A 27432-nucleotide genomic window follows, 5' to 3' on the forward strand; every position below is an offset into this window, starting at 1 on the left:
GAATTTTTTTTCCAGCCGGGTGGCATGAAATAGTAGCCGGGTGGCATGAAATAGTAGCCGGGTGGGGTGAGATGAGAGAATGCAGGGCCAGTGCTTTTGTAAGCAACTCTGCTTACAGCATAGGAGGAAGTGAGCCGATGACAGCCGGGTGGTCACCAAAACTAGCCGGGTGGAGAACCCGGCTAAAAGATCCTGGGGAGAACATTGAGCTGAATAATTTGAATCTAATTGACAAAATCTTAAAGGGAAGGTTCAGGGTGGCTGTTAAAAAAATAAAAATGCCCATCCACTTACCTGGGGCTTCCTCCAGCCCGTGGCAGCCAGGATGTGCCCTCAGCGCCGCTCCACAGGCTCCCGGTCCCCTCCGGTGGCCGACCCGACCTGGCCAGGCCGGCTGCCAGGTCGGGCTCTTCTGCGTTTCAAAATGCGCCTCACGGGGGCGCGCTGACGTCATCGGACGTCCTCCGGGCTGTACTGCGCAGGCGCAGTAGTTCTGCGCCTGCACAATACAGCCCGGAAGACGTCCGATGACGTCACCGCGCCCCCGTGAGGCGCATTTTGAAACGCAGAAGAGCCCGACCTGGCAGCCGGCCTGGCCAGGTCGGGTCGGCCACCGGAGGGGACCGGGAGCCTGCGGAGCGGCGCCGAGGGCACGTCCTGGCTGCCACGGGCTGGAGGAAGCCCCAGGTAAGTGGATGGGCATTTTTATTTTTTTTAACAGCCACCCTGAACCTTCCCTTTAAGTTTTTACATACAATCCTTAAATTCCATCTACACCTCACTTCTCAACTGCGCTCTATCTGCCTTTTCTCCACTCTCTGCACATTATCTTTCCTCTCTAACCTCATCTTACCACCTGTTCTTTGGATCTTATTCATTCCCATCTCATTTGGCAGCTAGCCTCATCCTTTATCCCTGTGATAACATCCCTATTTAACCTATCCCTCTCTGTCCTCACCCAAAAAGGCTGTTGTGACACCACTACTTAAAAATCCATCTCTAGATCCCACTGCACTCACTAACTACCACCCAGTGCCACTTCTTCCACTTGCATCTTTATTACTTGAACACCCTATACATGCTGAACTAAGCCATTATTTATCTACTAAAGGTGGCCATACACTGGTCGATTTGCCATCAGATCGACCAACAGATAGATCCCTCTCTGATCGAATCTGATCAGAGAGGGATCGTATGGCTGCCTTTACTGCAAACAGATTGTGAATAGATGTTGGCATGAAACCGATCACAATCTGTGAAGCTGCCGCTGCCGCCCCCCCCCCCCCCCCTGCATACATTCCCTGATCCGGCCGGCGCGAGTCCCCTGGTCTCCGCTGTCTTCTTCTCCGCTGGGTTCCGGACCGGCTGGCTTCACTTCACGTCCGGGGAAGTTTAAACAGTAGAGGGCGCTCTACTGTTTAAATTTCCTGCCGGGACAGGAAGTTCAGTGAAGCCGGCTGGACTCGGAGCCCAGCGGAGAAGAAGACAGCGGAGACCGGGGGGACTCGCGCCGGTGGAGTAGGTAATGTATTGCCACTGTATTGCGTCGGTTGTCGAGCATTCGAACGCCGCTATCGACGTACTCCCGACCCGCCGGTGACCGAGCAAAATCTTCCGCACGGACGGATCGACGGGAACGATTAATTTTGGACGGAAATTATCAGTGATCGAATCTGCTGTATATCGGCGGGAAAATCGTTAGATGTATGGGCCCCTTAACTCCCTGCTTGATCAGTTCCAGTCTGGCTTCCACACGAACCACTCCACAGAAAAAGCTGTTACTAAAGTGGCCAAAGATCAAATCCAAAGGCATTATTCCATTCTCCTCCCTCTTGATCATTCATCAGCATTTGATACTGTTGACCACACTTTATGCCTATAGAAGAAAGTATATGTAGGAGTAAAGGACCTCACTCTCTCCTGGGTATTTTCCTATCTCTTTGGAAGGTCTTTCACACAGTCTCTTACTCAGATCAGACCTCTGGCTGTGGGGGTACCTCAAGGCTCTGCCCTTGGTCCCCTTCTATTTTCCACCTACATGCACAGCCTTGGCAACTGAACTCATTTTTTTCAATACCACTCACAGGCAGATGATACACAACTGTACCTCTCGGCACCAGACCGTACCTCTCGGCAGACCTTAACTCCCTACACACACACACGTTCCTGACTGTCTGCTATATACTTTTTTATGATCGTTCCTTTCTTAAAACTTAATAAGAGTAAAACAGAACTACCTGTAATCATCTTTCCACTGTCTAAGTCCACCTCTCAGCCTGATATAACAATAAATGTTAATAACACCCCTACAACTTCAGTTATAGACGTACAAAGAAGTATTAGAGCTTACAGTGCTGCCCATAATTATTCATACCCCTGGCAAATTTTGACTTAGTTGCTTTTATTCAACCAGCAAGTAATTTTTTGATGGGAAATGACATAGGTGTCTCCCCAAAACAAGACGATGTACAAGAGGCATTATTATGGGAAAAAAAACATTTCTCAGCTTCTATTTACATTTGAGCAAAAAGTGTCGAGTCCACAATTATTCATACACTTCTCAATAATCAATAGAAGAGAATATTAGCTATTACAGCAAACGCTTCCTATAATTGCAGACCAGCTTTTTGCATGTCTCCCAAGGTATTTTTGCCCATTCATCTTTAGCAATAAGCTCCAAATCTTTCAGGTTGGAGGGTCTTCTTGCCATCACCCTGATCTTTAGCTCCCTCCACAGATTTTCAATTGGATTCAAGTCAGGACTCTGGATGGGCCACTCCAAAATGTTAATGTTGTCTGCTAACCATTTCTTTACCACTTTTGCTGTGTGTTTTGGGTCATTGTCATGCTGAAATGTCCACTGGTGCCCAAGGCCAGGTTTCTCTGTAGACTGTCTGATGTTGTCGTTGACAATACTCATATATTACTCTTTTTCATGGTGCTGTTTACTGTGATTATGTTCCCTGGTTCATTGGCTGTAAAACAACCCTAATGCATTAGGTTCCCACCACCATGTTTGACAGTGGGGATGGTGTTCTTTGAGCTGAAGGCTTCTCCTTTTTTATGTCAAATGAAGGAAACATCAACACAGAAGACCAAAAGTCTTCTTTGTCCAGATCAGCATTTGCAAAAGGCCAAGCAAGCTTTTGTGTGCCTTTTCTGGAGAATTGGCATCCTCCTTGGTCTGCATCCGTGGAACCCAGCAGTGTGCAGTGTCCATTGGATTGTCTGCCATGAGACATTGCAACCAGCAGAGCCCAGATTCACCAGGGCAGCCTTGGTGGTGATCCTTGGATTCTTTTTCACCTCTCTCACTATCCTTGTGGCCAGCACAGGTGTCACTTTTGGCTTCCAACCACAGTGCGGAACATCTTGTATCTTTTAATAATACTTTGCACTGTAACCACTGGAACGTGAAAACATTTAGAAATGGCCTTGTAGCCCTTTCCTGACTTGTGAGAAGCCACAATGCGTAGCCGCAGGTCCTCACTGAGCGCCTTTGTCTTAGCCATGACTGTTCACAAACCATCTGCAGAGAGCTGCTGTTTTTCACCCGTTGAGTTGATTAACCACTTCAGCCTAACTGGCCAAAAATTTTCGTCCAGGTAGGCTGCACGCGCTCCCGGGCCCCCCCCCCCCCCGTGCATGCTCCCGCTGGGGGTGAGATCGATCGCACCCAAGACTTTTTGACTGTGGCCATCTTGTGGCCAAATAGCAAACTACACCAAAAAACACTTTACATTTAATAAATACATTTTGAAACATTTAAAATCCCCTGTTTACCTCCCACACCAAAAAATACCCACATACAAGTTTTAATAAAAAAAAAAATAAATAAATTAAAAAAAAAAAAAAAAAACATAGTTACCTAAGGGTCTAAACTTTTTAAATATTCATGTCAAAGGAGTATATCAATATGATTTATTAAATTTTGGGCTTCTAAATAGTGATGGACGCAAATTGAAAAAATGCACCTTTATTTCCAAATTAAATATCGGCGCCATACATTGTGATAGGGACATAATTTAAATGGTGTAATAAGCGGGAGAAATTGGTAAATAAAGTACATAGGTTTTAATTATGGCAGCATGTATTAATGTAAAACTATAATGGCCAAAAGCTGAGCATTAATGATTTTTTTCCACTTCTTTCTTAATATTCCTGTTAAAATTAGTTTGGAATAAATGAATTATCAGCAAACTGTATCACCCACATAAAGCCCAGTGTTCTCCCCAGAATAATTTGCCAGCCGGGTGGCATTAAATAGTAGCCGGGTGGCATGAAAAAGTAGCCGGGTGGGTAGAGATGAAAATGCAGGGCAACTCTGCTTACAGCATAGGAGGTGGTGAGGAGGTGAGCCAATGACAGCCGGGTGGTCACCAAATCTAGCCGGGTGGAGCACCCGGCTAAAAGAGCCTGGGGAGAACACTGAAGCCTAATTGGTGGCGGAAAAAACGAGATATAGATCAATTCATTGTGATGAGCAGTGATAAAGTTATTGGCAAATGAATGGGAGGTGAAAGTTGCTCAGATGTAAAAAAATCTCAACCCTGTAGGCTGAAGTGGTTAAAATAGCTGTTCCCAATTAATCAGGGTAATTAGGATGCTTTAGAACAGCTTGCACTATTTGGAATGGTATAGAACTTTGGATTTTCCCACAGACTGTGACAGTTTGTGAAGAGTATAAACAATTTTGGACTGGACATTTTTTTTGCACAAATGTAAATAGAAGCTGAGAAATGTTTTTTTGCCACAAAAATGCCTCTTGTACATCATCTTACTATCTCTTGGGAGACACCTATGTCATTTTCCATCAAAAAATGACTTGCTGGTTAAATAAAAAAAAAAAACTTTAATTCAAAATTTGCCAGGGGTATTGTAAGGATCCCTCCTGTCGGTTGCTGCTCCAATGCAATCGAGCAGTTTCTATTTCTCTGCCTGCATTTGGTTGCTTGGTTTTGACTGCATTTGAAAGGAGTCTCCTTGCTATCTGCAATCACTGTGCAGTTTTTTGTGGATTTCTTACATACATGTGGTTGCATATTCTGGCATTCTTTTGTAATGAAAGTCCTTTCCATTCACAGGCAGCTTGCAGCCTTCAATCAGGCTAACACAGGATTGCATGATTACCATTCAGCTGTGTGGGAATTTGTATGTCTGCTCTCATTGGCTGATGTCCATAGAAAAGCCTGCCTCTCCTCTCAGACTTCGCCCAACATAGCGTACAGCTTGCCTGAGTTGGTGCTGGGTTCATGGTGTGAAAGTTGTATACTGTAGTGCATTATCTTACCTGGCCTGCCAGGACGTTTGCTGTACCCGCGGGGGGTACAGTGAAGTCCTTCCGATCCTGATCGTTTGAATTCTTCCATCACCACGTTGGTGACTGGTAGTATTCCTGCTAGTCTTGTTCCTATGCATGTAACTATAAGTTGCGGTTGCTATTAGTTACGCTCCTTCCTGTTTGTCTTGTCCTTGCCAGTGTGGATGCTTGCTATCACTGGGGCAGTGAAGCATTCAGTTTGTTTCACTGTTGTCTGTCTTTGTTACTCATTGTGTTGAACATCAGAGACTCAGGGCTGCAGTTGCCCTGAGCAACCAATGTGTCTTGTTTGCTAACAAGCATTCTGTCTGTCTGTCATCTGTCTTGTGTGCTGGTCATCAGAAACTCAGGGCTGTGATTGCCCTGAGCAACTACTGTGTCTTGTTTATTTGTGATGGTTGCCGGAAGCTCTGAGCTGTGGTTGCTCTGAGAAATCTTGCTCCTTTGTCCATAGCTCCTAGTGTGATCTGTGTAACCTCCTCCAAAAGAGAATTCCACTCTACCCAGCTGCATAGTCTTGTTTGCTTTGGTGGTACTCTGGCTTTCCTGGCCTCAGCCGCTATGTCTTGCGCCTCCAAGGACTGGGTGTAACCGAAGTCAGGTAGGTGTTATTTCCTCACCACCTCTCGTTCAAACGGGGACGTGCCACATGGGGTGAAGGTGGTGGTGATAGAGTGGGGTATAGCGGCTGAAAGAAAGCAGGAGATCTGCCAGGCATTACAGGTATGAATAATTATGGGCAGCACTGTATAAGACCGGACATGTCACTGGAAGGCCAGATCACCAGACATATTTCGGCCACGTGATGCAATCAAATTCCTTAGAGAAAGACCTAATGCTAGGACTGATCAGTGGCAAAAGGTGACAAGGCCACCAGAGAACACATTGGCTTGACACCATCAAAGCCGACACAGGCAACTGGCAGAAATGGTACAAGATTGGACAGCATGGAGAGAACTAACCCATAGAATCACTAAGAGTCGGATATGACAATGGAAACCGATATCATCATCATCATCATCATCATCACCACCATCAACAACAACTTCAGTTCATAAAGAACAATGCTTAGGGGTAAGATTTGACTCCTCTCTCTCTAATTTATTCCTCACATTCACGCGCCAAACAGTTCCTGTCATCTCCAACTCAAAATCATATCTCGCATCTGACCGTTTCTCACCCAGGACACTACTAAAATGTTGGTAAATGCTCTTATAATATCTCAAGACAAAGAAGAGGGTGAACAGTCACCCTGGAACGAAAAAACACAGAGACACCAGGAGCCTAACTGGTGCAGTACATCACAAATGATAGAAGAAACGAAAAAATATGATAACGTAGGGTACTCACAAAGGGAGATTGCAAGGGGGCAACCAACCACTGCAGGCAGGTGGAGATCAACAAACTCGACTCTACTCGGGGGTCTAGGCTAGCCTTTTCAAAGGCGCTCAAACTTCAGCTCTTAATACAGTGAGGCACTTGATTTGGCCTGAAGAAGTGGGCAGGGACCTACGAAATGCATTGCCAGTACTATTAAAGTTAATTTTATATGAATTTGTCTCCATTAAGGAAACCACTTCAAACTTTAATTGTTTTTATCATTCTCTGGGCGAGTTTTTATCCTGTCGTGTTTATAATATCTCGTTAGGACTATTGTAATGTACTGCTTTGTGGGCTACCAACAGACTGGCACAGCTCCAATCTGTACTGAACGCAGCTGCTTGTCTCATTAATCTCTCTTCTCCCTCTTCCTCTGCTGCTCTACCAAGCTCTTCATTGGCTGCCAATTAGCGAGAGGAACCATTTTAAACCTACAAAGCTTTCCACAACCTCCCTTCCCTATACATTTCCTTACTTGCTTCCAAATACCATCCAAACCGCAGTCTCATATCTGCACACGACCTTTTTGACAAGGGGACGGTTAGTGTGAGGCAGAGGAGAGGTGGGTGGAAATATTATAATCCGGAGCTGGGTCACCTCAAGTACACTAGTACCAGTTAACCATCACTCTTGTCCCCTAACCTTTTCTTTTTTCTTTTTAGATGCACTGAACCCTAATTGACATTATATTATTTTATTTATTAATTATATTTTCAATATAAATTTTATTTATAAAGCAAATTAAGCAGTGCTGTACAACAGATAGGGGAAACATTACAATGTTAAACAGTGTTACACTGGGTCATTACAGCACTCCATTAATAACACCTGTGCTAAAGCTCAAATTTTGCACCAAAATGGCTTGCTCCTCCTGTATCAACACAAATGCCACACAGTATGCTGCAGCAGGCAGAGATCGGCCACACACAGTGCTATGTACACCCATCCAGCTGCATATACACCAGCCACACTGTACACCCATCCAGCTGCATATACACCAGCCACACTACATCCATCCAGCTGCATATACACCAGCCACACTGTACACCCATCCAGCTGCATATACACCAGCCACACTGTACACCCATCCAGCTGCATATACACCAGCCACACTGTACACCCATCCAGCTGCATATACACCAGACACACTGTACACCCATCCAGCTGCATATACACCAGCCACACTGTACACCCATCCAGCTGCATATACACCAGCCACACTGTACACCCATCCAGCTGCATATACACCAGCCACACTGTACACCCATCCAGCTGCATATACACCAGCCACACTGTACACCCATCCAGCTGCATATACACCAGCCACACTGTACACCCATCCAGCTGCATATACACCAGCCACACTGTACACCCATCCAGCTGCATATACACCAGACACACTGTACACCCATCCAGCTGCATATACACCAGCCACACTGTACACCCATCCAGCTGCATATACACCAGCCACACTGTACACCCATCCAGCTGCATATACACCAGCCACACTGTACACCCATCCAGCTGCATATACACCAGACACACTGTACACCCATCCAGCTGCATATACACCAGCCACACTGTACACCCATCCAGCTGCATATACACCAGCCACACTGTACACCCATGCAGCTGCATATACACCAGCCACACTGTACACCCATCCAGCTGCATATACACCAGCCACACTGTACACCCATCCAGCTGCATATACACCAGCCACACTGTACACCCATCCAGCTGCATATACACCAGCCACACTGTACACCCATGCAGCTGCATATACACCAGCCACACTGTACACCCATGCAGCTGCATATACACCAGCCACACTGTACAGTGTACACCCATCCAGCTGTATATACACCAGCCACACTGTACACACCCTGGGCTGCTCATATCAATGTGCTCTCCTCTCCTGCTGCATTATATTTACCACGCAGACAGCCTATATATACATTATGATGAAATACTTACTGTCTCGTTCAGGCATCTTTGCAGCTACCTCCAACAAACCGGAAACAGGAAATACAACCAGCTTCCCACAATCCTCCACTACCACAATAACACCACGTGACCTGCTAAAATCCCTCCTACACGACCAATAAGAGGCAGGCAATGCTGAGCTTTGATGAGCATTCATTGATTGGTTGAGCCCCGCCAGCAGTCACAGTCTTATTTTAGTGCTGATTGGACGGGAAGTGGTCCTGTTTCTAGGGCAAGATGGCGGCCGCCACAGTGAGAAGCATCGGGTCAAAGCTGGGCAAGAATCTGCGGGAGATCCGCATTCATTTGTGTCAGAGGTCTCCGGGGAGTCAGGGGGTGAGGTGAGGATGGGGTGTATGAGGAGGGTTGGTATGAGGTATGATAGTTGGTCGGGGCAATGTGTCACCTTCCAGCCAATGTCATTATAGGCTGCCCATACAATTGCAGATCTGCCACAGTGGTATACATATCAGATTGGACGACCTTATTCAGCGTTATTCATTTGGCTTAAAGTAAAACTCGACTTTCGTTAGACATTGTTAACAATTGTGTCAGTGTTTTGTTAGACTTCTTGTAGTAATTCAGTGGTTAGACTTGAGTGATTGAGTAAACATGTACATCTCCATGTGTTGAATGACTATATAGATGTATCTTACATCTTTACATGAAAGCGAGCTGAAATAATCTATGCCATTAATGCCTGCACTATGTGGAGCTGAACAGTGATTGCCTTTTTCTATATCAGAGTTTTACTTTTAACGGGTAAAGCGGTTCATATTGAATTTGAATAAATATATCTATAACTAGCTTTAGCGATGCTCTACCAACATGCTGTACTTCAACACCTGAAAGTTTCTGGCAGACCCAGCGGGAGCAGTACAGTATCCATGGAACACTATGGCAGACCCAGCGGGAGCAGTACAGTATCCATGGAACACTATGGCAGACCCAGCGGGAGCAGTACAGTATCCATGGAACACTATGGCAGACCCAGCGGGAGCAGTACAGTATCCATGGAACACTATGGCAGACCCAGCGGGAGCAGTACAGTATCCATGGAACACTATGGCAGACCCAGCGGGAGCAGTACAGTATCCATGGAACACTATGGCAGACCCAGCGGGAGCAGTACAGTATCCATGGAACACTATGGCAGACCCAGCGGGAGCAGTACAGTATCCATGGAACACTATGGCAGACCCAGCGGGAGCAGTACAGTATCCATGGAACACTATGGCAGACCCAGCGGGAGCAGTACAGTATCCATGGAACACTATGGCAGACCCAGCGGGAGCAGTACAGTATCCATGGAACACTATGGCAGACCCAGCGGGAGCAGTACAGTATCCATGGAACACTATGGCAGACCCAGCGGGAGCAGTACAGTATCCATGGAACACTATGGCAGACCCAGCGGGAGCGGTACAGTATCCATGGAACACTACGGCAGACCCAGCGGTAGCGGTACAGTATCCATGGAACACTATGGCAGACCTAGCAGGAGCAGTACAGTATCCATGGAAAACTATGGCAGCCCCATCAGGAGAAGTACAGTATCCATAGAACAGTATGGCAGAACCAGCGGGATCAGTACAGTATTCATATTGCATAGATACTCGCTGCCACTCTGGAGCAGATGCTTGCCATTCATGAACGCAAGACAGTCTGCTGCCCAAACAAACTGTAGGGGTTGGGTTTGTCCATTGCTGTCTGACTCATTTGTTTTGAGCTGCTGCTGCCTATGCCAGTAAAATTTAGGAAAGTGGATCTAATGTAATCCAAGACTCCCCATCTTGCAATCTGTCTGTCTAAAATTCCCCTTGGTTCTTTCTCAGGGCTGGTGCACAACTAAAAGCGCTGGCTTACTTGCCGGCGCTAGGCTTTTTTTTTTTTTTTTTTTTTTCCCAAAGCGAATCCAGGCATGTGCCTAGCAATTTTTGGAGCGTTTTGGTGTAGGTTTTTTTGTTTGCTTTTTGTTTTGTTTTTTTACAGTTTGACCTAAAAGTTAACTTACCAGAATTGTCTTCACAAGGGTAGATTGGCGATGCTCCCTTCACACTACAGCCATTGCAACAGACAATACTGTATAATCAATATTATTTCAATGGTACATTCACATTGGCACATCAGCGATGCTGTGCATTTACCAGACAATGCTCATTTACAGTGTCAGCAAAGTGTACTTCTATGTACTGTATGCATCACAATGCGACTTTCTATCACTGTTGTATTTGTACCACAACACAATGATGTGCATAGTTGCCTAAAGCCTCCATACACATGCCCAATGAAACTCAGCCGGGGCGGCCGATATTTATTGCCTCTGTCCAGGATCTAGATTAAAGAGGAATTTTAATCCATGATTGAACTTCTTTCTAATCAGTAGCCGGCACCCCCTTTTCCACAAGAAATCTTTACATTTTCTGGATTAGATCATTAGGGGTGGCTGATGTTGTTGTTGTTGTTGTATTGAAACCCCTCCCACATTATGTCATGACCATGGTCCTGAGTTTCCTATCTGTGAACCTTGTTGCATTGTGGGGAAATGATGGCTTTTTCCAACTGCCAAGCAATTAATATCTCCCTTTGTGCATAGAACTTTAAGTAAACAAACGTTCTGTACAGATCACCTGGCAGAACTAAAGCTGTGGCCACCTGTGATAAATGTCAGAATGAAAATCAGGGAGAGGAAAGATTTTACAATGGGCAAACCCTGCCTAATCTATAAATGAATATTGTAAAAAAAAAAAAAAAAAAGCAATTTTCTTTTTTTTTTTTTTTTTTTTTTTTTTTTTTTAAACTGTGGTTCCTCTTTAAGTACACTGGCCAACGATCATCCCCGCGGATTGTTTTGGTCGATTGCTGGCTGAGAGCATTATTCTCTCCACTCACCCTGACTGTCGCGTGATGTCACTCCTGCTCCGCCCCATAGGAACATAGCTTGTCACTAACTAGGCTAGCTACTATACGTCTGTACAGCCATGGCCCTGCAGTGTTGTCCGGGGGATTAAATCCCAGCCAAGAGGCATGTTTCGTACTGTATGTGTGTTTGAGGCTTTACTTTTCATTCAGGTTGAGAGGTCAGATGCAGGTGGTTACAGATGGACACTAACAGACCACCTGTAATGCCTGGCAGATCTCCTGCTTTCTTTCAGCTGCTATGCCCCATTCTATCATCACCTTCTTCACCCTTTGTGGCGCGTCTCCACTTAAACGGGAGATGAGGATATAACACCTGCCCGACTTTGGTTATACCCAGGCCTTGGAGGTGCAAGGTAAAGCAACTGAGGCCTAGAAAGCCAGAGTACCACCAGAACAAACAAAACTATGCAGCCGGGTGATATTAGTGGAAGAGGTTACACAGATCACCCCAGGAGTTATGGACAAGGGAGCAAGGTTGCTCAGAGCAACCACAGCTCTGAGCTTCCAGTAACCACCACAAACAAACAAGACAATGGTTGCTCAAGGCAACTTCAGCCCTGAGCCTCTGATGCTCAGCACAATGAGTAACAAGACAGACAACAGACAGACAAATGTAATGCTAGCCAGCAAACAAGACACACTGGTTAAGAAATGAACAGCGCTACTTAACCTGCTGGGCGGTCTGGACGAGCTCAGCTCGTTCAGTACCGCCGGAGCCTGCCGCTCAGGCCCTGCTGGGCCGATTTTCTTCAAATAAAAAGCAGCACACGCAGCCGGCACTTTGCCAGCCGCGTGTGTTGCCTGATCGCCGCCGCTCTGCCGCGATCCGCCGCGAGCAGCGGCGAAAGAGGGTCCCCCCAGATCGGAGGCGGCTGACGTCAGGACGTCGATGACGTCACTCCGCTCGTCGCTATGGCGACGATGTAAGCAAAACAAGGAAGGCCGCTCATTGCGGCCTTCCTTGTTTATTCTGGGCGCCGGAGGCGATCGGAAGAACGCCTCCGGAGCGCCCTCTAGTGGGCTTTCATGCAGCCAACTTTCAGTTGGCTGCATGAAATAGTTTTTTTTTTATTAAAAAAAAACCCTCCCGCAGCCTCCCTGGTGATCTTAATAGAACGCCAGGCAGGTTAAAAACAGATACGTTCCTATCTGCAAGAGAGTGCAAGCCCAACTTGTGGGATAAAATACACACCCAGCATACACATAACCTGCCTACCACTGGAGGATGTTGGTTTCCTGTAGTGGTAGACAGGTTATGTGTATGCTGGGTGTGTATTTTATCCCACAAGTGGGGCTTGCACTCTCTTGCAGGTAGGCACTTATCTGTTTTTCCCAGGGACGTCCTCGGACAGCACCCATGAGACTTGTCTCCTTCCCCACTTCAAATGGACAGGAAGCTAAAAATACCACAGACATTTGCATATTCATTAGGCAGGCATATATAAATAGGTAACTCACAGTAAATTGTCAGTTGTTTTCTGTCCACCACACAGGGCGCTACAGGGGAGCTGAAGCCAACCATGTCCGTGAGGCAGGAGCTGCTGCAGGCTCAGGCCGAATATCGCGGGTCAGGGACCTGGCGTGCGCCGGAGCTGCGGCCGAAAGGTTTCCCCCATTGGATTTCGCGTCTGACGCATTTCCGGCGGAAGTAGGGGCCGATCATGTGATCGCGCCAGCCGGATGACGTCACTCGGCCACCGCAGGTCTAGGCCTATCCTACGTTCGGGAGGCAGCGAGCCGAGTCTGTATCCACGAGCCCGGCGGTGAGGGAGCGGTTCGGCTGCCCAGGAGGTAAGGAGCAGGAACTACAGGTACAACAGCTGTTGTACGGAGGGTTCATTTTTGGATGCACACTCTGCTGTCGTAGGGGGGGTGGCCTACCTTGGCGTGGCATGATTAGGCGGCTTATTTAAAGTTCAGTTCCTGGTCAGAATCCGTTCTCTGACCATGGAAGCTGCTGCTGGATCCTCTTCCACCAGATCCGTGGAGCCTGGCTCAGAAGCCTCTCTGGTTGGTGTCAACTGCTGACTCCTTTCTTTCAGATATGTATAAATAGTTTTTATATAAGGGGCTTGTTAGTTACACTCTCTCTTTGTCTCTTTTATAGCCTAAAGGTGCCCATACACTCGTCAGATTGGCAGCAGATAGATAAGAAATGCATCTGATGATCTATCTGATGCGTTTTTAGAACATTTTTTACCAGGATAGAATTCCAATAGATTTCAGTTTGAAATCTATTGAAATTCGATCTGATGGCATTTTTTTGCCATCAGATTTCCATTAAGGCCAATGCAAACTGATAAGCAATCTCATCAGATCGACCTAAATTTTCCACCCTGCAAGTTCGATGGAAATCCATCGAAATCGATCGAAATCGGCCGTCGATCGGTCGATTGGCCAACCGATTTGCAATCGATTGATCGATCGATCGGTCGGCCAGAAAATCGGCTGAGTGTATGGGCTGCTTAATGCTCCTAAAACGGATAAAGACAAATCTGATCCGACTGACAAGGCTGATAAGAGTGACAAGGGAAAGCACGCTCAGAAAACTGATCATAAAAGCATAAAAGATGCGCTATCTGTGCTGTGAAAATATCCTCCTCTTCATCTAGATCATTATGCCAAGCATGTATTGACAAAGTTATGAAAAAAGAGTCACCCGTGGTGTTTAAAGATTTGATGTGATGGATGCGTTCTGAAATGGCTACAGCCATCAAAGCAATTAAGGAGGCAAACATTCCTGCTGCAGGGACTGTTTCTATTCCTACTCCAACTATTCCTCCATCTCATCCTTCTACATCTACATCTGGTAGTGATGTCACTGTTACACCTCAGCCACCCCCAGAGGACACTGCAGTTACCATAAATTTACAAAAAAGAAAAAGGTGTGAAGATTCAGGGGACTCAGAATTATCTGAGGGAGAGGTGGATATATCCTCTCTTGAAGAAATTCCTTCTGGAGAAGAGTTAGACAGTGATAAGTCGCATAAATTTGCCTTTGCAACTGATGCCTTAAAGTTATTTCTTAAAGCTATGCGTGATACCATGGGTATTAAGACGGAGGAAAAGACTCTATCACCTCTTGATCATATGTATCAGAGTTTATCTGATCCTGAAGTTGTTTACATTCCAGTACATAGTTCTTTGAAAAATATGATTAAACGGGAATGGGATAACCCAGAGAAGAGAGCATTCTGGCCCAAGTCACTTGCCAATAAATATCCGTTTGATCCTAATGACCAGAAATTCTGGGGCCCTTCACCTAAATTAGATCCTGCTCTTTCTAAGGTTTCCAGAAAGTCTGATCTCCAGTTTGAGGACTTTGGAAATCTAAAGGACCCCATTGATAAAAAGATGGATAACCTGTTAAGAAGAGCATGGGAGTCTTCATCATTAACATTTAAACCAGCTGTCGCATCTCATACACAGTCCCAGATAGCTTCAGGGTTATCCAGAGAGGAGATACTGAAGGACTTTGATAACTTATTTCATGCTGCTAATTATCTTTCAGATGCGGCAGACGACACTGTTCGGTTATCTGCCAGAACCACGGCCTTGGTGAACTCTACCAGAAGAGGAATCTGGGTAAAAACATGGCAGGGGGACATCTCCTCAAAATCTAAGTTGTGTGGAATACCTTGTGAGGGGGAATTATTGTTTGGTTCTAAATTAGATGAAGCGCTAGAAAGGTCATCAGATAGTAAAACTTTCCCATAAGAAGAAAGAACTTTCGTTTCAAACGTTCCTTTCGAGACCCAAAGAAAAGCGAACAGGAGTCCAAAAGCTATCCTAAAAGAAGATGGGGGCAGGGCAAACCTCAGCGGCCAAGACCAAATGTATCCTTTCCTCCTTCAGGCCAGGGTTCTAAACAATGACATCAGGCTCCCGGTGGGAGGAAGAGTGGTGCACTTTTACGAGAACTGGGAAAGTCACTTCCAGAACAGATGGTTATTAAATATAATCCTCGAAGGTTACAATATAGAGTTTGCCACAGCTCCTCCAGTACAATTTTTTCTTACACAGACCCCCTCAGATCAGCAGCTAAGCATAGCCTTACAAAAGGAAATTGCTGTCCTTCTGGAAAAGAGGGTAATACGACAAGTCCCAAAATGTCAACCATTTCAGGGTTACTATTCCCCAATATTCCTGGTAAAAAAGCCTCAGGGAGAGCACAGGTTCATCTTAAATCTAAAGGGATTAAACAGGTCGATAACATATCGAAAGTTTCGAATGGACAATATACGCAATGTGGTCAATCTGCTACAGAGTCAGTGTTACATGGCTTCAATGGACCTCAAGGACGCCTATCTCCACCTGCCGATCCATGTCAAATCCCAACAATACCTGAGATTTGCCATAAGACTGCAAGGAGAGGTAAGGCACTTCCAGTTTTCAGCTTTACCTTTTGGTATCTCTTCTGCACCCTGGCTGTTCACTAAAGTATTGTCGGAGGTTTTAGCAGTGCTCAGGTTAAAATCAGTGCAGATCATTGCTTACTTGGATGATCTTCTGATTTGGGGTCAATCCTGTGAGGCCGTTCAGACACAGATAAATTTCTGTCTTGATTTTCTGCAATCCTTAGGCTGGCTTATTACCTGGTCTAAATCCTCTCTAGTTCCAACTCAGACTATGGAATTTTTGGGGTTGACTATATCCTCCATTGACAGTGTTGTGTTTCTTCCTGAAAGAAAAAGATGTGCAATTCTAAAATCTGTTCTTTCTTTCCAGGGCAAGATATCAATATCATTAAGAAACGCCATGACTTTACTGGGTCTTCTAACGTCATCATTCCCAGCAGTTCAATGGGGTCAGCTACACTCCAGAACATTACAACTATGGATTTTAAGAAGTTGGAACAAGAATATAAGAGACTTAGACAGAAGAGTCTTAATTCCCCAGTTCATAAAGGACTCTCTGAATTGGTGGTTGATCCCAGCACAGTTGACGACCGGACGTCTTTGGAACTATCCCTCAGAGACAGTCATAACAACAGACGCAAGCACCTGGGGTTGGGGAGCCCATCTGGGTACAGTACCAATACAGGGGTCTTGGCCCAGAGCGGTGAGACAAAGATCTTCAAACAACAGAGAGCTGACGGCAGTTTGGCAAGCGTTGACACACTTCGAATCCCAGATCAGGGGCACTCATGTCACGATAAGAACAGACAACAACACAGTGGTGGCCTATCTGAACAGACAGGGAGGAAAAAGAAGTCATTTGCCAGACAGGGAGGAAAAAGAAGTCATTTGCTATGGTACCTGTCATGCAAGATACTCCAATGGGCAGAGAGGCACCTGACATCTTTGAAAGCAGTCCATCTAAAGGGAACTCTGAATTGTTTAGCAGATTTTCTGAGCAGGTCACCACTTCATCAGGACGAGTGGTCTCTGAACGAAGATGTTTTTCAGGACCTGGTAGACCTCTGGAACAGACCAGACATGGACTTGTTTGCCCGAAAGAACAATACAAAGTGCCAGATGTTTTGTTCACTATGCCCCCAGGACAACCCTTGGTCGGTGGACGCATTCTCGATAACATGGAGTTCAGGTCTGATGTATGCCTATCATCCTCTTTCCTTAATTCCTCGAGTTCTGAACAAGTTGCAGAAGGACCTAGCTCGGATGATCATGATAGTGCCATACTGGCCCAAAAGACCCTGGTTTACACTACTGAAGGATTTAGCTACAGCCGATCATGTAATGCTACCAGATCGTCCAGACCTGCTTTCCCAGGGACCAGCTTTTCATCCAGACCTGAAGCTCCTTCAGCTTTCAGCTTGGAGCCTGAGTGGAGAATGTTAAAGCAGAAGGGTTTCTCTAACAGACTTTCAGAGACGCTAATCCAGAGCAGGAAAAAGGTTACCAGGAACATCTATCAAAAGACCTGGAATGTGTATAAGAGCTGGTGTGAACAAAATTCCAGAGACTGTTCTTTATTCCTATCAGTCCTAGAATTCCTACAGGAAGGTTATCAGAAAGGCCTTAGCACCAGCACACTTAAGGTTTAGACAGCAGCTATTAGTGTTTTTCTGGAGAAACGATTGGCCGAAGAAGAATTCTTCATACGGTTCTTTCGTGCTCTTAAAAGAATCAGGCCACTGGTTCAGTCAAGGATGCCATCCTGGGACCTAAACACCGTACTACAGGCCTTATGTAACAGTCCCTTTGAACCACTGGAGGAAATCTCAGATAAATTACTAACCATCAAAACAGCTTTTCTTGTAGCAATTACATCGGCCAGGAGAGTTTGTGAATTGCAGGCCCTATCTATAAGAGAACCTTATTGTATCATCTCTGGAGATCGTATCACGTTACGGCTGGACACCTCTTTTCTCCCTAAAGTTTTTTCTAAATTTCATCGCTCACAGGAAATATTCTTACCTTCCTTCTGTAACAACCTGACCAATGAAAAGGAGAAGAAACTTTATTGTCTTGATGTAAAGAGGTCGGTTTTATGCTACTTGGATCGTTCCAAACAATGGAGGAAATCGGATGCATTGTTCGTTCTTTTCGGAGGAAAATTTAAAGGGAAACGGGCATCAAAGTCGACTATAGCCAGATGGATAAGGCAGACCATTGCTTTGGCTTACTCCCAGCAAGATAAATTGTTACCATCATCCATAAAGGCTCATTCAACTAGAGCGGTGTCAACTTCTTGGGCAGAGAAGGCGGGAGCCTCCATCGAACAGATCTGTAGAGCGGCCACGTGGTCCAGCCAAAATACTTTTGTCAGACATTACAGATTAGACATTTCAGCTAGTTCAGACCTGTCATTCGGCAGGAAAGTGTTGCAGGCTGTTGTCCCCCCCCCCCCCCAATTATCGTGTTTTTCGTCTCATGGGTGCTGTCCGAGGACCTTCCTGGGAAAGACTATAGTTACTTACGGTAATGTCTTTTCCGGTAGTCCGAAGGACAGCACCCTTGCGACCCACCCTTTTCATATAATAATAAATAATTTTGAAGCAGAACTATGTGTGGTGTGGTCTTTTTTTTATTACTGACGATTTACTGTGAGTTACCTATTTATATATGCCTGCCTAATGAATATGCAAATGTCTGTGGTATTTTTAGCTTCCTGTCCATTTGAAGTGGGGAAGGAGACAAGTCTCATGGGTGCTGTCCTTCGGACTACCGGAAAAGACATTACCGTAAGTAACTATAGTTATTAAGTAGCGCTGTTCATTTCTTTGCCATGTACTAATTTAATTAATTTTTGGTCAGCTGCTCCCACTTAGCAGCCTTGCTTTTGGTGTACAGTGATGTGAAAAACTATTTGCCCCCTTCCTGATGTCTTATTCTTTTGCATGTTTGTCACACTTAAATGTTTCTGCTCATCAAAAACCATTAACTATTAGTCAAAGTTGGTGACTGCAATCCTGTGCTACACTGATCGAAAGCTGTCTGTGAATGGAAAGAATTCTCATTACAAATGCATGCCAGATTATGCAACCACATGCATGTAAGAAATCCACAACTGCAGCAAGCCATAGGCTGATTCATGACAACATCCTGGGCTACTCTGAACTGCAGAGTGATTGCAAATAGCAATGACTCTCATTGCAACTACAAACAAAACCAAGCAACCAAATGCAGGCAGAGAAATCAAAACTACTCCGCTGCAACTGACAGGAAGGATCCTTACACCACTAGCCAACAAGATTGCAGTGATCAGATCAGCAGATTGAATCAGCTGGATTACAACTTTTACCAGCACTGCAGATAAATTATGTAGAGTGTATAGGCAATCTACCAGAATTTTCGTTTTGTCATTCACTGTATGAAGTTCAGCTGAATACTATCAGCAGAGTTTAGATTTCTGACTGTTTCCGTTTTCCTATTGGCTGTATTCAGAGCAGTTATACCACAGGCCCCGTTTCCACTGCAAACCATGGGGCACACAGGATCAATGCAACTTTTTTTTCCCGTCTGCTTGTGACTTATCATATCTGTGAATCCCCAGCTGTTCCAAAAAGCAGATTGAAATGCTGCACGGTCATCTGCGCTTTCCATTTATCAGTCCAACAGTTGGTCAGTTCATACTCACCCTCAATAATATGGAGCGTTCTGCTTCTCCTCCCCTTCCTTCTCCATAAGACAGTACCTGTAGCCTCCTGCGTGCATCATTGTCAGAGCTGCCATGCAGAATGCTAAATCAATCAGAACCAGTCCATGTGACAACTATGACTGTATGGTGGAGGTTCATGGCTCCATTTTACATAGCCCATTTATCCAAAATAGCCTTCTAAATACACCAACAGACCCCAGTACTTGCTCTTGTGTTATCCAAAACCACAGACTCCAGGTATTCGGACATCTTAAAGGGAACCTAAACGGAGGATATGGATTTTTCCTTTTAAAATACCAGTTGCTTGAGTCTCCTGCTGATCCTGTGTCTCTAATACTTTTAGCCACAGCCCCTCAACAGGCATGCAGTTCAGAACTGGATTAGCTGCATGCTTGTTTCAGGTGTGTGATTCAGCCACTACTGCAGCTAAAGAGATCAGCAGGACTGACAAGCAACTAGTATTGTTTAAAAGGAAACCTCCATATCCCTCTCAGTGAAGGTTCCCTTTTTAAAGGACACCTGAAAGGAGGTGGCTTTGGAGGCTGCCATATTTATTTCCTTTTAAACAATACCAGTTGCCTGGCTTTCTTGCTGATCCTCTGCCTCTAATACGTTTTACCAATAGACCCTGAACAAGCATGCAGCAGATTAGATGTTTCTTGCATTGTCAGGTCTGACAAGATTAGCTGCATGCTAGTTTCTGAGGTTATTCAGACACTACTGCATCCAAATAGATCAGCAGGACTGCCAGGCAACTGGTATTGTTTAAAAGGAAATAAATATGGCGGCCTCCATAGCCTCACTTTAGTTGTCCTTTTAAATGCCCAGTCCTCTTTAGCTTACATCCAGTACCACCTCCTTTTACGCCACTAGGTGGTGCTGTTATATTAAAAATAAAAAAAAAACCTTGCTGTAGCTTTAGGCTGGTACACATGATGCAACTTTCTGGCGATCATTTGCGGCATATCCGCTCCCGATCGGTAACAGGATTGATTTTCTGCAGCAATGATCTGAAAATCGATTCAGTTAATGATCGAGAGCAGATCAGCCATGGTGGATATTATAGGTTCGACCCGCCAATCTGATGGGAAATTGCATCATGTGTATCTGACAGACAGTCAATCTCTTTAGATCAGCCCTGCCATTGGGATTAGTAGCAAACCTTATTTTGGCGTGTTTGCATTATTCCTTAGGGAGCCACAGGGAGATGGGGCCAAACAGATACTAGATAGAATGTTAAAGTGAATCTTAACTCTAACTTAAAAAAAGAAAAAGGTTTCACTTACCTGGCGCTTCCCCAAGCCCCCTGCAGCTGCCCTGTGCCCTCGCCACTCCTCATGTGACCTCTGGTCCCCGCCACGGGTTAGTTTCATTTGGCCACACGTAGTCTTCCTTCGCCTTCCCGCTGTCAAGCACGTCCTGCGCAAGATACGCTTGACAGCGGGAAGGCGAAGAAGACTACGTGTGGCCAGGTGTCGACTCTTAGTTGGCCGAAAACGAAACTAACCCGCGGTGGGGAGCGGAGGACACTCTAGGAGCGGCGAGGGCACAGGGCGGCTGCAGGGGGCTTGGAGAAGCCCCAGGTAAGTGAAACTTTTAAGTTACCGGGTTAAGGTTCACTTTAAGTCTAGGGGTATTCTGGTAATAGTAGACCCCAAGCCAGATAGGGAAACAGATTGTTTAAATTGTCTCACCTTGCTCTTTACCTTAGATATCCCAGATACTTAACACGTGCTGTGGAGTCTGTATGTAAAGCCCCTTTTTCCACATAAGGCTGAATGTAGTAAATTCACTGCCTGTTAGCTGCTCCCATGCACCGGCTGGGCGCTTGCTAGCGGTAGGCACAGGTGTTGAAAAGGCAACACCCCATGGAGTCACATCTGAGCTTGACCATGCCAAGACGCAACACCTGAGCTTGACCATGCCAAGACGCAACACAAGTCATTTATTGATTAATTTATTTGCCAGCTAATACCATTGCATGTTAGACGCTGACAAATGTTGCCATTTGGCTGCATGAAATTGCATCCTTGAAATGAACCAAGCACCAGTTTTAGCATCCAGGGCAACTCCATAGCACATTAAACATGCATGCCAACAATGTGGCTCATTATTAAAAACGAACTAAAATTTTACTGCTTTTTTACATTTAAAAGTTTAGCAGAGGCCTTTATTATCCTACTTCCCAGGCCTTTCATCAGCAAGGGGGTTGTGATGATTTGCTCAGCTGCCTGTGCAGGCAGCCAGCCTTTTGACCATTGTGTAGGTTTGCATGCTGCAGGACTCTGGAAAAAAGAGCTTCTGTCAGTTTTGCAGCTTGTGCTTGCAGAGGAATTTGCATATGTTGTCATGCAAATTGCCTGGCCACATTCATTGGAGGCGTGTACTATAAGTACTATGTCTTTCCCACAATGCTTCGCTGTTCATAAGGATTTCGTCCTATGTAACACTCCTGGTGGGGTGTCAGCCTTGCTCTCTGTTTGAACATCAGCTTAGAGTAATTCCTGAATCTGCGCTAGGCAGATTTCCCTAGTGCAGTTAGGATTGTATTATCTGTATTGCCTGTTCTGTCTTGTCTTGCTTGTTGCCATTGTCCAGTCCCAACGGTGGTCGACAGGAAATGGTTCTGATCTCTGTTCTTGGAGTATAGCTGGTGCAGCGGTTGCTACCAGCTATCTCTTCTGTTCTGTCTCCTGGGATCGCGCTAGCTACTTTTCGCTAGCGCTGGGGATCCTTCTGTTCTGTTTACTGGGATCGCGCTAGCTACTTTCCGCTAGCGCTGGGGATCCTTCTGTTCTGTCTTCTGGGATCGCGCTAGCCACTTTTCGCTAGTGCTGGGGATCCTTCTGTTCTTCTACTCTGTACTTGGATCGCGCTAGCCACTTTTCGCTAGTGCTGTGGATCCTGTCTCTCGCTTGTCCCTGTTTGTGTGTCTGTCTGCTACGCTTGCTGGAGGCTCGGTGAGGTAACCGTTAAGCAAGCGCTCGCGTCCTCTGTTTCATGTTTGTCTGTTAATGGTTAGTTAGGCGTGCTTGTCTCTATTGTGCTTATCACGTGGAGACCGCGCATAACCGCGTGCACTGTTGCGAATGAGTGCGGTGTTCGCGGTAAGCTAGCGTTTGTTATTTTCCGTATCTCCTCATTGTATTATTTGCTGTGCCTTTGCTAACCTCGTATTCTGTCCTGATCTGCCTTGTGTCTCATCTGGCGATCGCACCTCTCGCGATCGTGTTCCTATTTCATATCTGCTGTTGTGTGTGTGTGTGTGTGCGGTCGCGGGGTGGCGACTGGATTGGCGCACACACATACAACCTGTCCCTTTGCTCATTCTCATTCGCCTCTCTTGCGATTGCGTTCTGCGTTTCGTACAATTCCTGTCTGGCATTTGTGAAGGTACAGAGGATTGGTTCCTCTGCACTCCCCAGCGCCATCTGCCGACAGGAATTTTCCCTCTACGGGTGCGTAGCACCTTTTGCTGGGTTCCTGCAAATTATACGCTTGTGGAGGATTTCCGCCGTGTCAGCGCACGTGTTGTGCGCTGATCACGGGGAAAGTTCCACAATCGTTACAGGGGTTGAGATATTTACCACTATGCTTCAAAGAGTTTACAGAAGTCACAGATGCTATCTTCACACCTTCGCTGTAGATAACTGGCAGCTAGAAGGGGAGGGGGAACATGGCAAATCCTATTGCTATTTGAAACCTTTTTAAGGCAATTGTGGCTGGTGGCCTGAACTGCCCGTCAAGTATGACGTTCAGCCATCTGTGGAAAAGAGGCCCTAATATTTTTTTTTTTTTTTTTTTTTTACTCTTAACTCCAATTCTTCATGATATTATTCTGACTGACTCCTCTACCTTTTTAATAGACTGAGGTATTTTGCATACTAATGGAAGAACGCAACATACAAAACATCTCGTACATTGTTGATGATAAAATCATGTCAAAGCCTCCATTCTATCAACAGCCTTTCCGGGTACAGAGACCAGTCCAGTGGCTTTTCTTCAAACAGTGGTGTGTTTGTTGGTACTATTTACAACCTGCCTGCTCACTAGGTTACAGAGCCACTGGACTGGTCTCTGTACTCGGAAAGGCTGTTCACCCCAGCGAGCCTAGTACCTGCTACATACCCCCAGCTCACATGTTACTGAATTAGGTGCTGCATCATCCCACTGTGGTAGCCTGGAGGACTCCCCATTCCAGTAGGCATAAAGACAAGATGCTGTCTAGCTGCTGGTGTATTGGCTATCAATTGGCTGGTTAACTGGATTGGTACAGCGCCAGTGTCCAGGTGGACGAGAAAATTTGTACAAAGCCTATTTCAACCTGGATACAAATTTAGTTGGATATATGATGAGATAACCATAGGACAATCAGACTGCATCAGTGGAGGTGGGGGGTGGCCCTAAGTATCCCGATGCGCAACTAGGCCTGATTGAGGTCTTAGAATCTGGTGAGTCAGTTTCCTTATGGTGTGGTGGCGGAGTTAACTTTGAAGATACAGTAGACAGGACTTTTCACGCACCTAACCATAGGAGAATTTGTCCGGACTGGGACTCGCTCATATAGTAGCATTGGCACGCATTTGAATTTTATCTAGGTTGTGGAGGTGTTTGACATTGTCAGATCAGACAAGATTAGTTGCAGAATTATTTCTGGTGTTATTCAGACACTACGGCAGTCAAAAAGCTCAGCAGGGCTGCCAAGCAACTGGTATTGTTTAAAAGAAAATAAATATGGCAGCCTCCATATCCCTCTAACTTCAGTTGTCCTTTAAGCCCCATTCCACTACACACATTGCTACATAGATTAGTTCTATGTGTATACTTTGTGCATAGGCAATGACATCACACACAACAGAGAAGTCTAAAAACTTTTAGAAAAATGTACACTATCTTGATGCATTGCATCTATGTAGTACTGTTTGGTCCATTGTGCAATCTATAAAATCACACTTCTGGGATAACCCTCTAAGTTAACCAAATCACATTATCTCTGTTAAAGGTTCTGTCATTGTGGTTATTAATAACATTTCTCCAGGGTTCTTACCCTCTCTAAGGGGGCAGTGTAAGAGGGGTATCTGTATTGTGACCCTTTCATATCATTGGAAACTGCAGAAAAAAAAATCTTATTTCAGTCAGATCTGTTCTCTGGGTGAGCTGATGGGACAGTAAGTGAGAAAAAGATTAGTAAAGTTTGCCACACTGGTCAAGATTTTTAGAAAATCGTAATGTAATAAGATGAAAGTATATAGTTTTGATTTACTAGGACAGTAAAAATGTCATCTATATTTGGTACTGACTAGCTGAATTTCTCTTTTTTTCTTTTGCAGAGATTTTATTGAACAGCACTATGTGGAACTGAAAAAGGCCAATCCTAATTTTCCCATATTGATCAGAGAATGTTCAGAGGTTCAGCCTAAACTTTGGGCTAGATATGGTGAGTATGTGAAAGCTGCATTCTTTTAGTTCCTGGGAAACTATGAGAACATCCATAACCCTTTTCCAGTTTGTGTAAGTGTTGTGCCTTTTTTGTATCCGTGAAATAAAAACTGGATCAGATCTGCCACAAGGCAGTATAGGTGACTGACTGAGGCGTGGCGGTCATACCCATCAGATAAATGTGTTTTGGCAAATTCTAAATCTCTTCCCATCATTGGTGGCTGAGTGGTGTTAAGTAGAACAATGTTAAGTCCCCTTCTAGTCCTTGCAATACTGCAGTCACTACATTATATCAGTGGATCATTCTCGATGTTTATTCTTTCTCTGTAGGTAAGGGATGTCTCTTCCTGTACTGACAATGCTTTTTATATAGTGGCTGATATTAAGTGACATTATTAGAGACGTGCATATGCTCAGAGGTACACACCCAGATGCTCACTTCGCTCCTCCAATGAACTTCGCTTGACCGCCCCCTGCATCACGCTGCTCCAACACTGTGGAACTCACTACCTCCCCCCATTAGGGGTTCCCCTCCTTTAACATCTTCAAGAAGGCCCTCAAAACTCATATTTTCACTCTGGCCTACCCCCCCCCCCCCCACCTCCAATCAATGGTGCTCTAAACCTGCAGATGAAGTCTAGTCGCCTACCTTTTGTGTCCCTACCTCTCCCTCTAGATTGTAAGCCTTTGGCAGGGTCCTCCTCCTGCACCTGCATAACTGTACACCCATCCTGTGGATCTGAGTGAACTCGACAGGCCTAATCTCCATGCTCCCATCCAGTGACTAAGCATTACCTTGTACTCCTACTGTGCTCCGTAATCTGGTTTGCATGTATTCCAGTATTGTCTTAGGGCTCATTCACACTATGTGCTGCGCTGGCAGTCCATAGACTTTCACGTTACCATTCGCATTACAGGTGTGCGTTCGCATGCGTTATGATGTAAACCGCTTCGGGAAACATCTAATCGCACAACGCACCTTCTCCTGATTAGATGGCTGCCAACGTCTGCACTCCTAGCGTACCACATGTATTCTGTGCGCTGGCCGCATGATGGCAACGCATACACGAAATCGCGTTCGTGTATGCGCTGTGTAGTGTGAATGAGCCCTTACTGCTGTATGTCACCCCTAAATATTGTCTGTAACCTTAACTGATGTCCAACACTGCGTGCAAGTAACTGGTTTCCTCCAGTTGAGACTATAGCTTAACCCTCACTAATAAGGAATTACAGACCTTAAAGACTTTCCTGGCATAGAAAAGCTTCAGAGAGGGAGGTATATTTTAGTTCTGAGACACAAAAAAAAGCTGTGTCACTGAGCATAGATAAACCATAAATCTACTTTAACCACTCGGAGAGTGAGGGGGTGCAGAGACGTGAGACTGAGCGAACGGCACCAGTGATAGAAATATGTACGCCTTGGCAGGAATAAGTGTCCACAAACATGGTATAGATTTCAATCAGTGCTGTCAGGATGCTGTTAAGTTTTTAAACAAATTAAAACTGTGGGATATCTTAAGTCATTTTTATGAATTTAGTGGCCATAAATATTTACTATAGCCATTTACTCTTGCACAGGACCTTAATTGCTAATCTGGACTTTTGTGTATTCAGTCTTGTGTGTGTGTGTGTGTGTGTGTGTGTCTGTCTGCAGCAAGGGGTACTTTAATGTGCATTACTACAAGTGGTCTGCTCTCTTCTCGCTGCTGCGCTTCTCTTTCTGAACATGTATAAAAGTCAGGGTTCATGTTTGCTATGTAACCCATACATTTTTTCTTTTGCAGAATTTGGAAAAGAGGTAAGCGTCCCCCTGAATAACCTGAAAGCTGACCAAGTAGCCAAAGCCTTGGAGTCTGCAGTGAACAGCAAGCCATGAAGCTTCTCATGCAGCCAGCCTGCTGCTGGACGCTCTGCTTGGCTGACAATACACGGGACGGAAGAGGCACTTGTGTTGTGGACTGTGTTATATTCATCTTGTCACAGAAAGAATCCCGAGCATTCAACCACCTTAACTTTATTAGAAAAATATAAATCCGTATGAACAATAAAATATAGTTTGTCTTTATTCCATAGTCTGCTGCCCTGGGCCATCTTCTGTGACCTGGAAAAACATGACAAATATTTAGCAAACATATTCACAGCCATTATAACAAGTGCATGACAAAATGGAGGTCTATTTACAACTTAAAAAGCAACTATAATTTCTTGTACCAAACAAGTTATAATTACGCATTTGCTGTATATGATTTACAAATCACACTGCTTCCTGTATGTAAAAAGTACCGTTTTTAAGGTCCTTCCACACTGTGCACAAATGGGGG

At 45.2% G+C, this 27432-nt stretch overlaps 3 protein-coding genes across 4 annotated transcripts in view; 1 reads left to right on the top strand and 2 right to left on the bottom strand.

Annotated features, from left to right (window-relative positions):
- The window catches only part of IK (IK cytokine), a 67927-nt gene extending 59156 nt beyond the window's left edge, over positions 1–8771 (bottom strand). For both annotated transcript variants that reach the window (XM_068277808.1, XM_068277809.1), the window contains exon 1: positions 8678–8771. In XM_068277808.1, the coding sequence (XP_068133909.1) occupies positions 8678–8693 (16 nt within the window). In that variant the 5' untranslated portion in view covers positions 8694–8771. The remainder of the gene's footprint in view (positions 1–8677) is intronic.
- A 41-nt stretch (positions 8772–8812) lies between these two features.
- On the top strand, positions 8813–27161 carry NDUFA2 (NADH:ubiquinone oxidoreductase subunit A2). Its single transcript, XM_068277811.1, has 3 exons — positions 8813–9027; positions 25003–25109; positions 26896–27161. The coding sequence occupies exons 1-3, from the start codon at positions 8924–8926 to the stop codon at positions 26985–26987; spliced, it is 303 nt and encodes a 100-aa protein (XP_068133912.1). The 5' UTR covers positions 8813–8923; the 3' UTR covers positions 26988–27161.
- TMCO6 (transmembrane and coiled-coil domains 6) overlaps positions 27110–27432 on the bottom strand; it is a 52653-nt gene continuing 52330 nt past the window's right edge. Inside the window, exon 13 of the mRNA XM_068277810.1 lies at positions 27110–27212. Coding sequence (XP_068133911.1) covers positions 27174–27212 — 39 coding nt within the window. The 3' untranslated portion in view covers positions 27110–27173. The remainder of the gene's footprint in view (positions 27213–27432) is intronic.

The sequence above is a fragment of the Hyperolius riggenbachi genome, chromosome 3 (genome assembly GCF_040937935.1).
Source record: "Hyperolius riggenbachi isolate aHypRig1 chromosome 3, aHypRig1.pri, whole genome shotgun sequence".
Taxonomy (NCBI): domain Eukaryota; kingdom Metazoa; phylum Chordata; class Amphibia; order Anura; family Hyperoliidae; genus Hyperolius; species Hyperolius riggenbachi.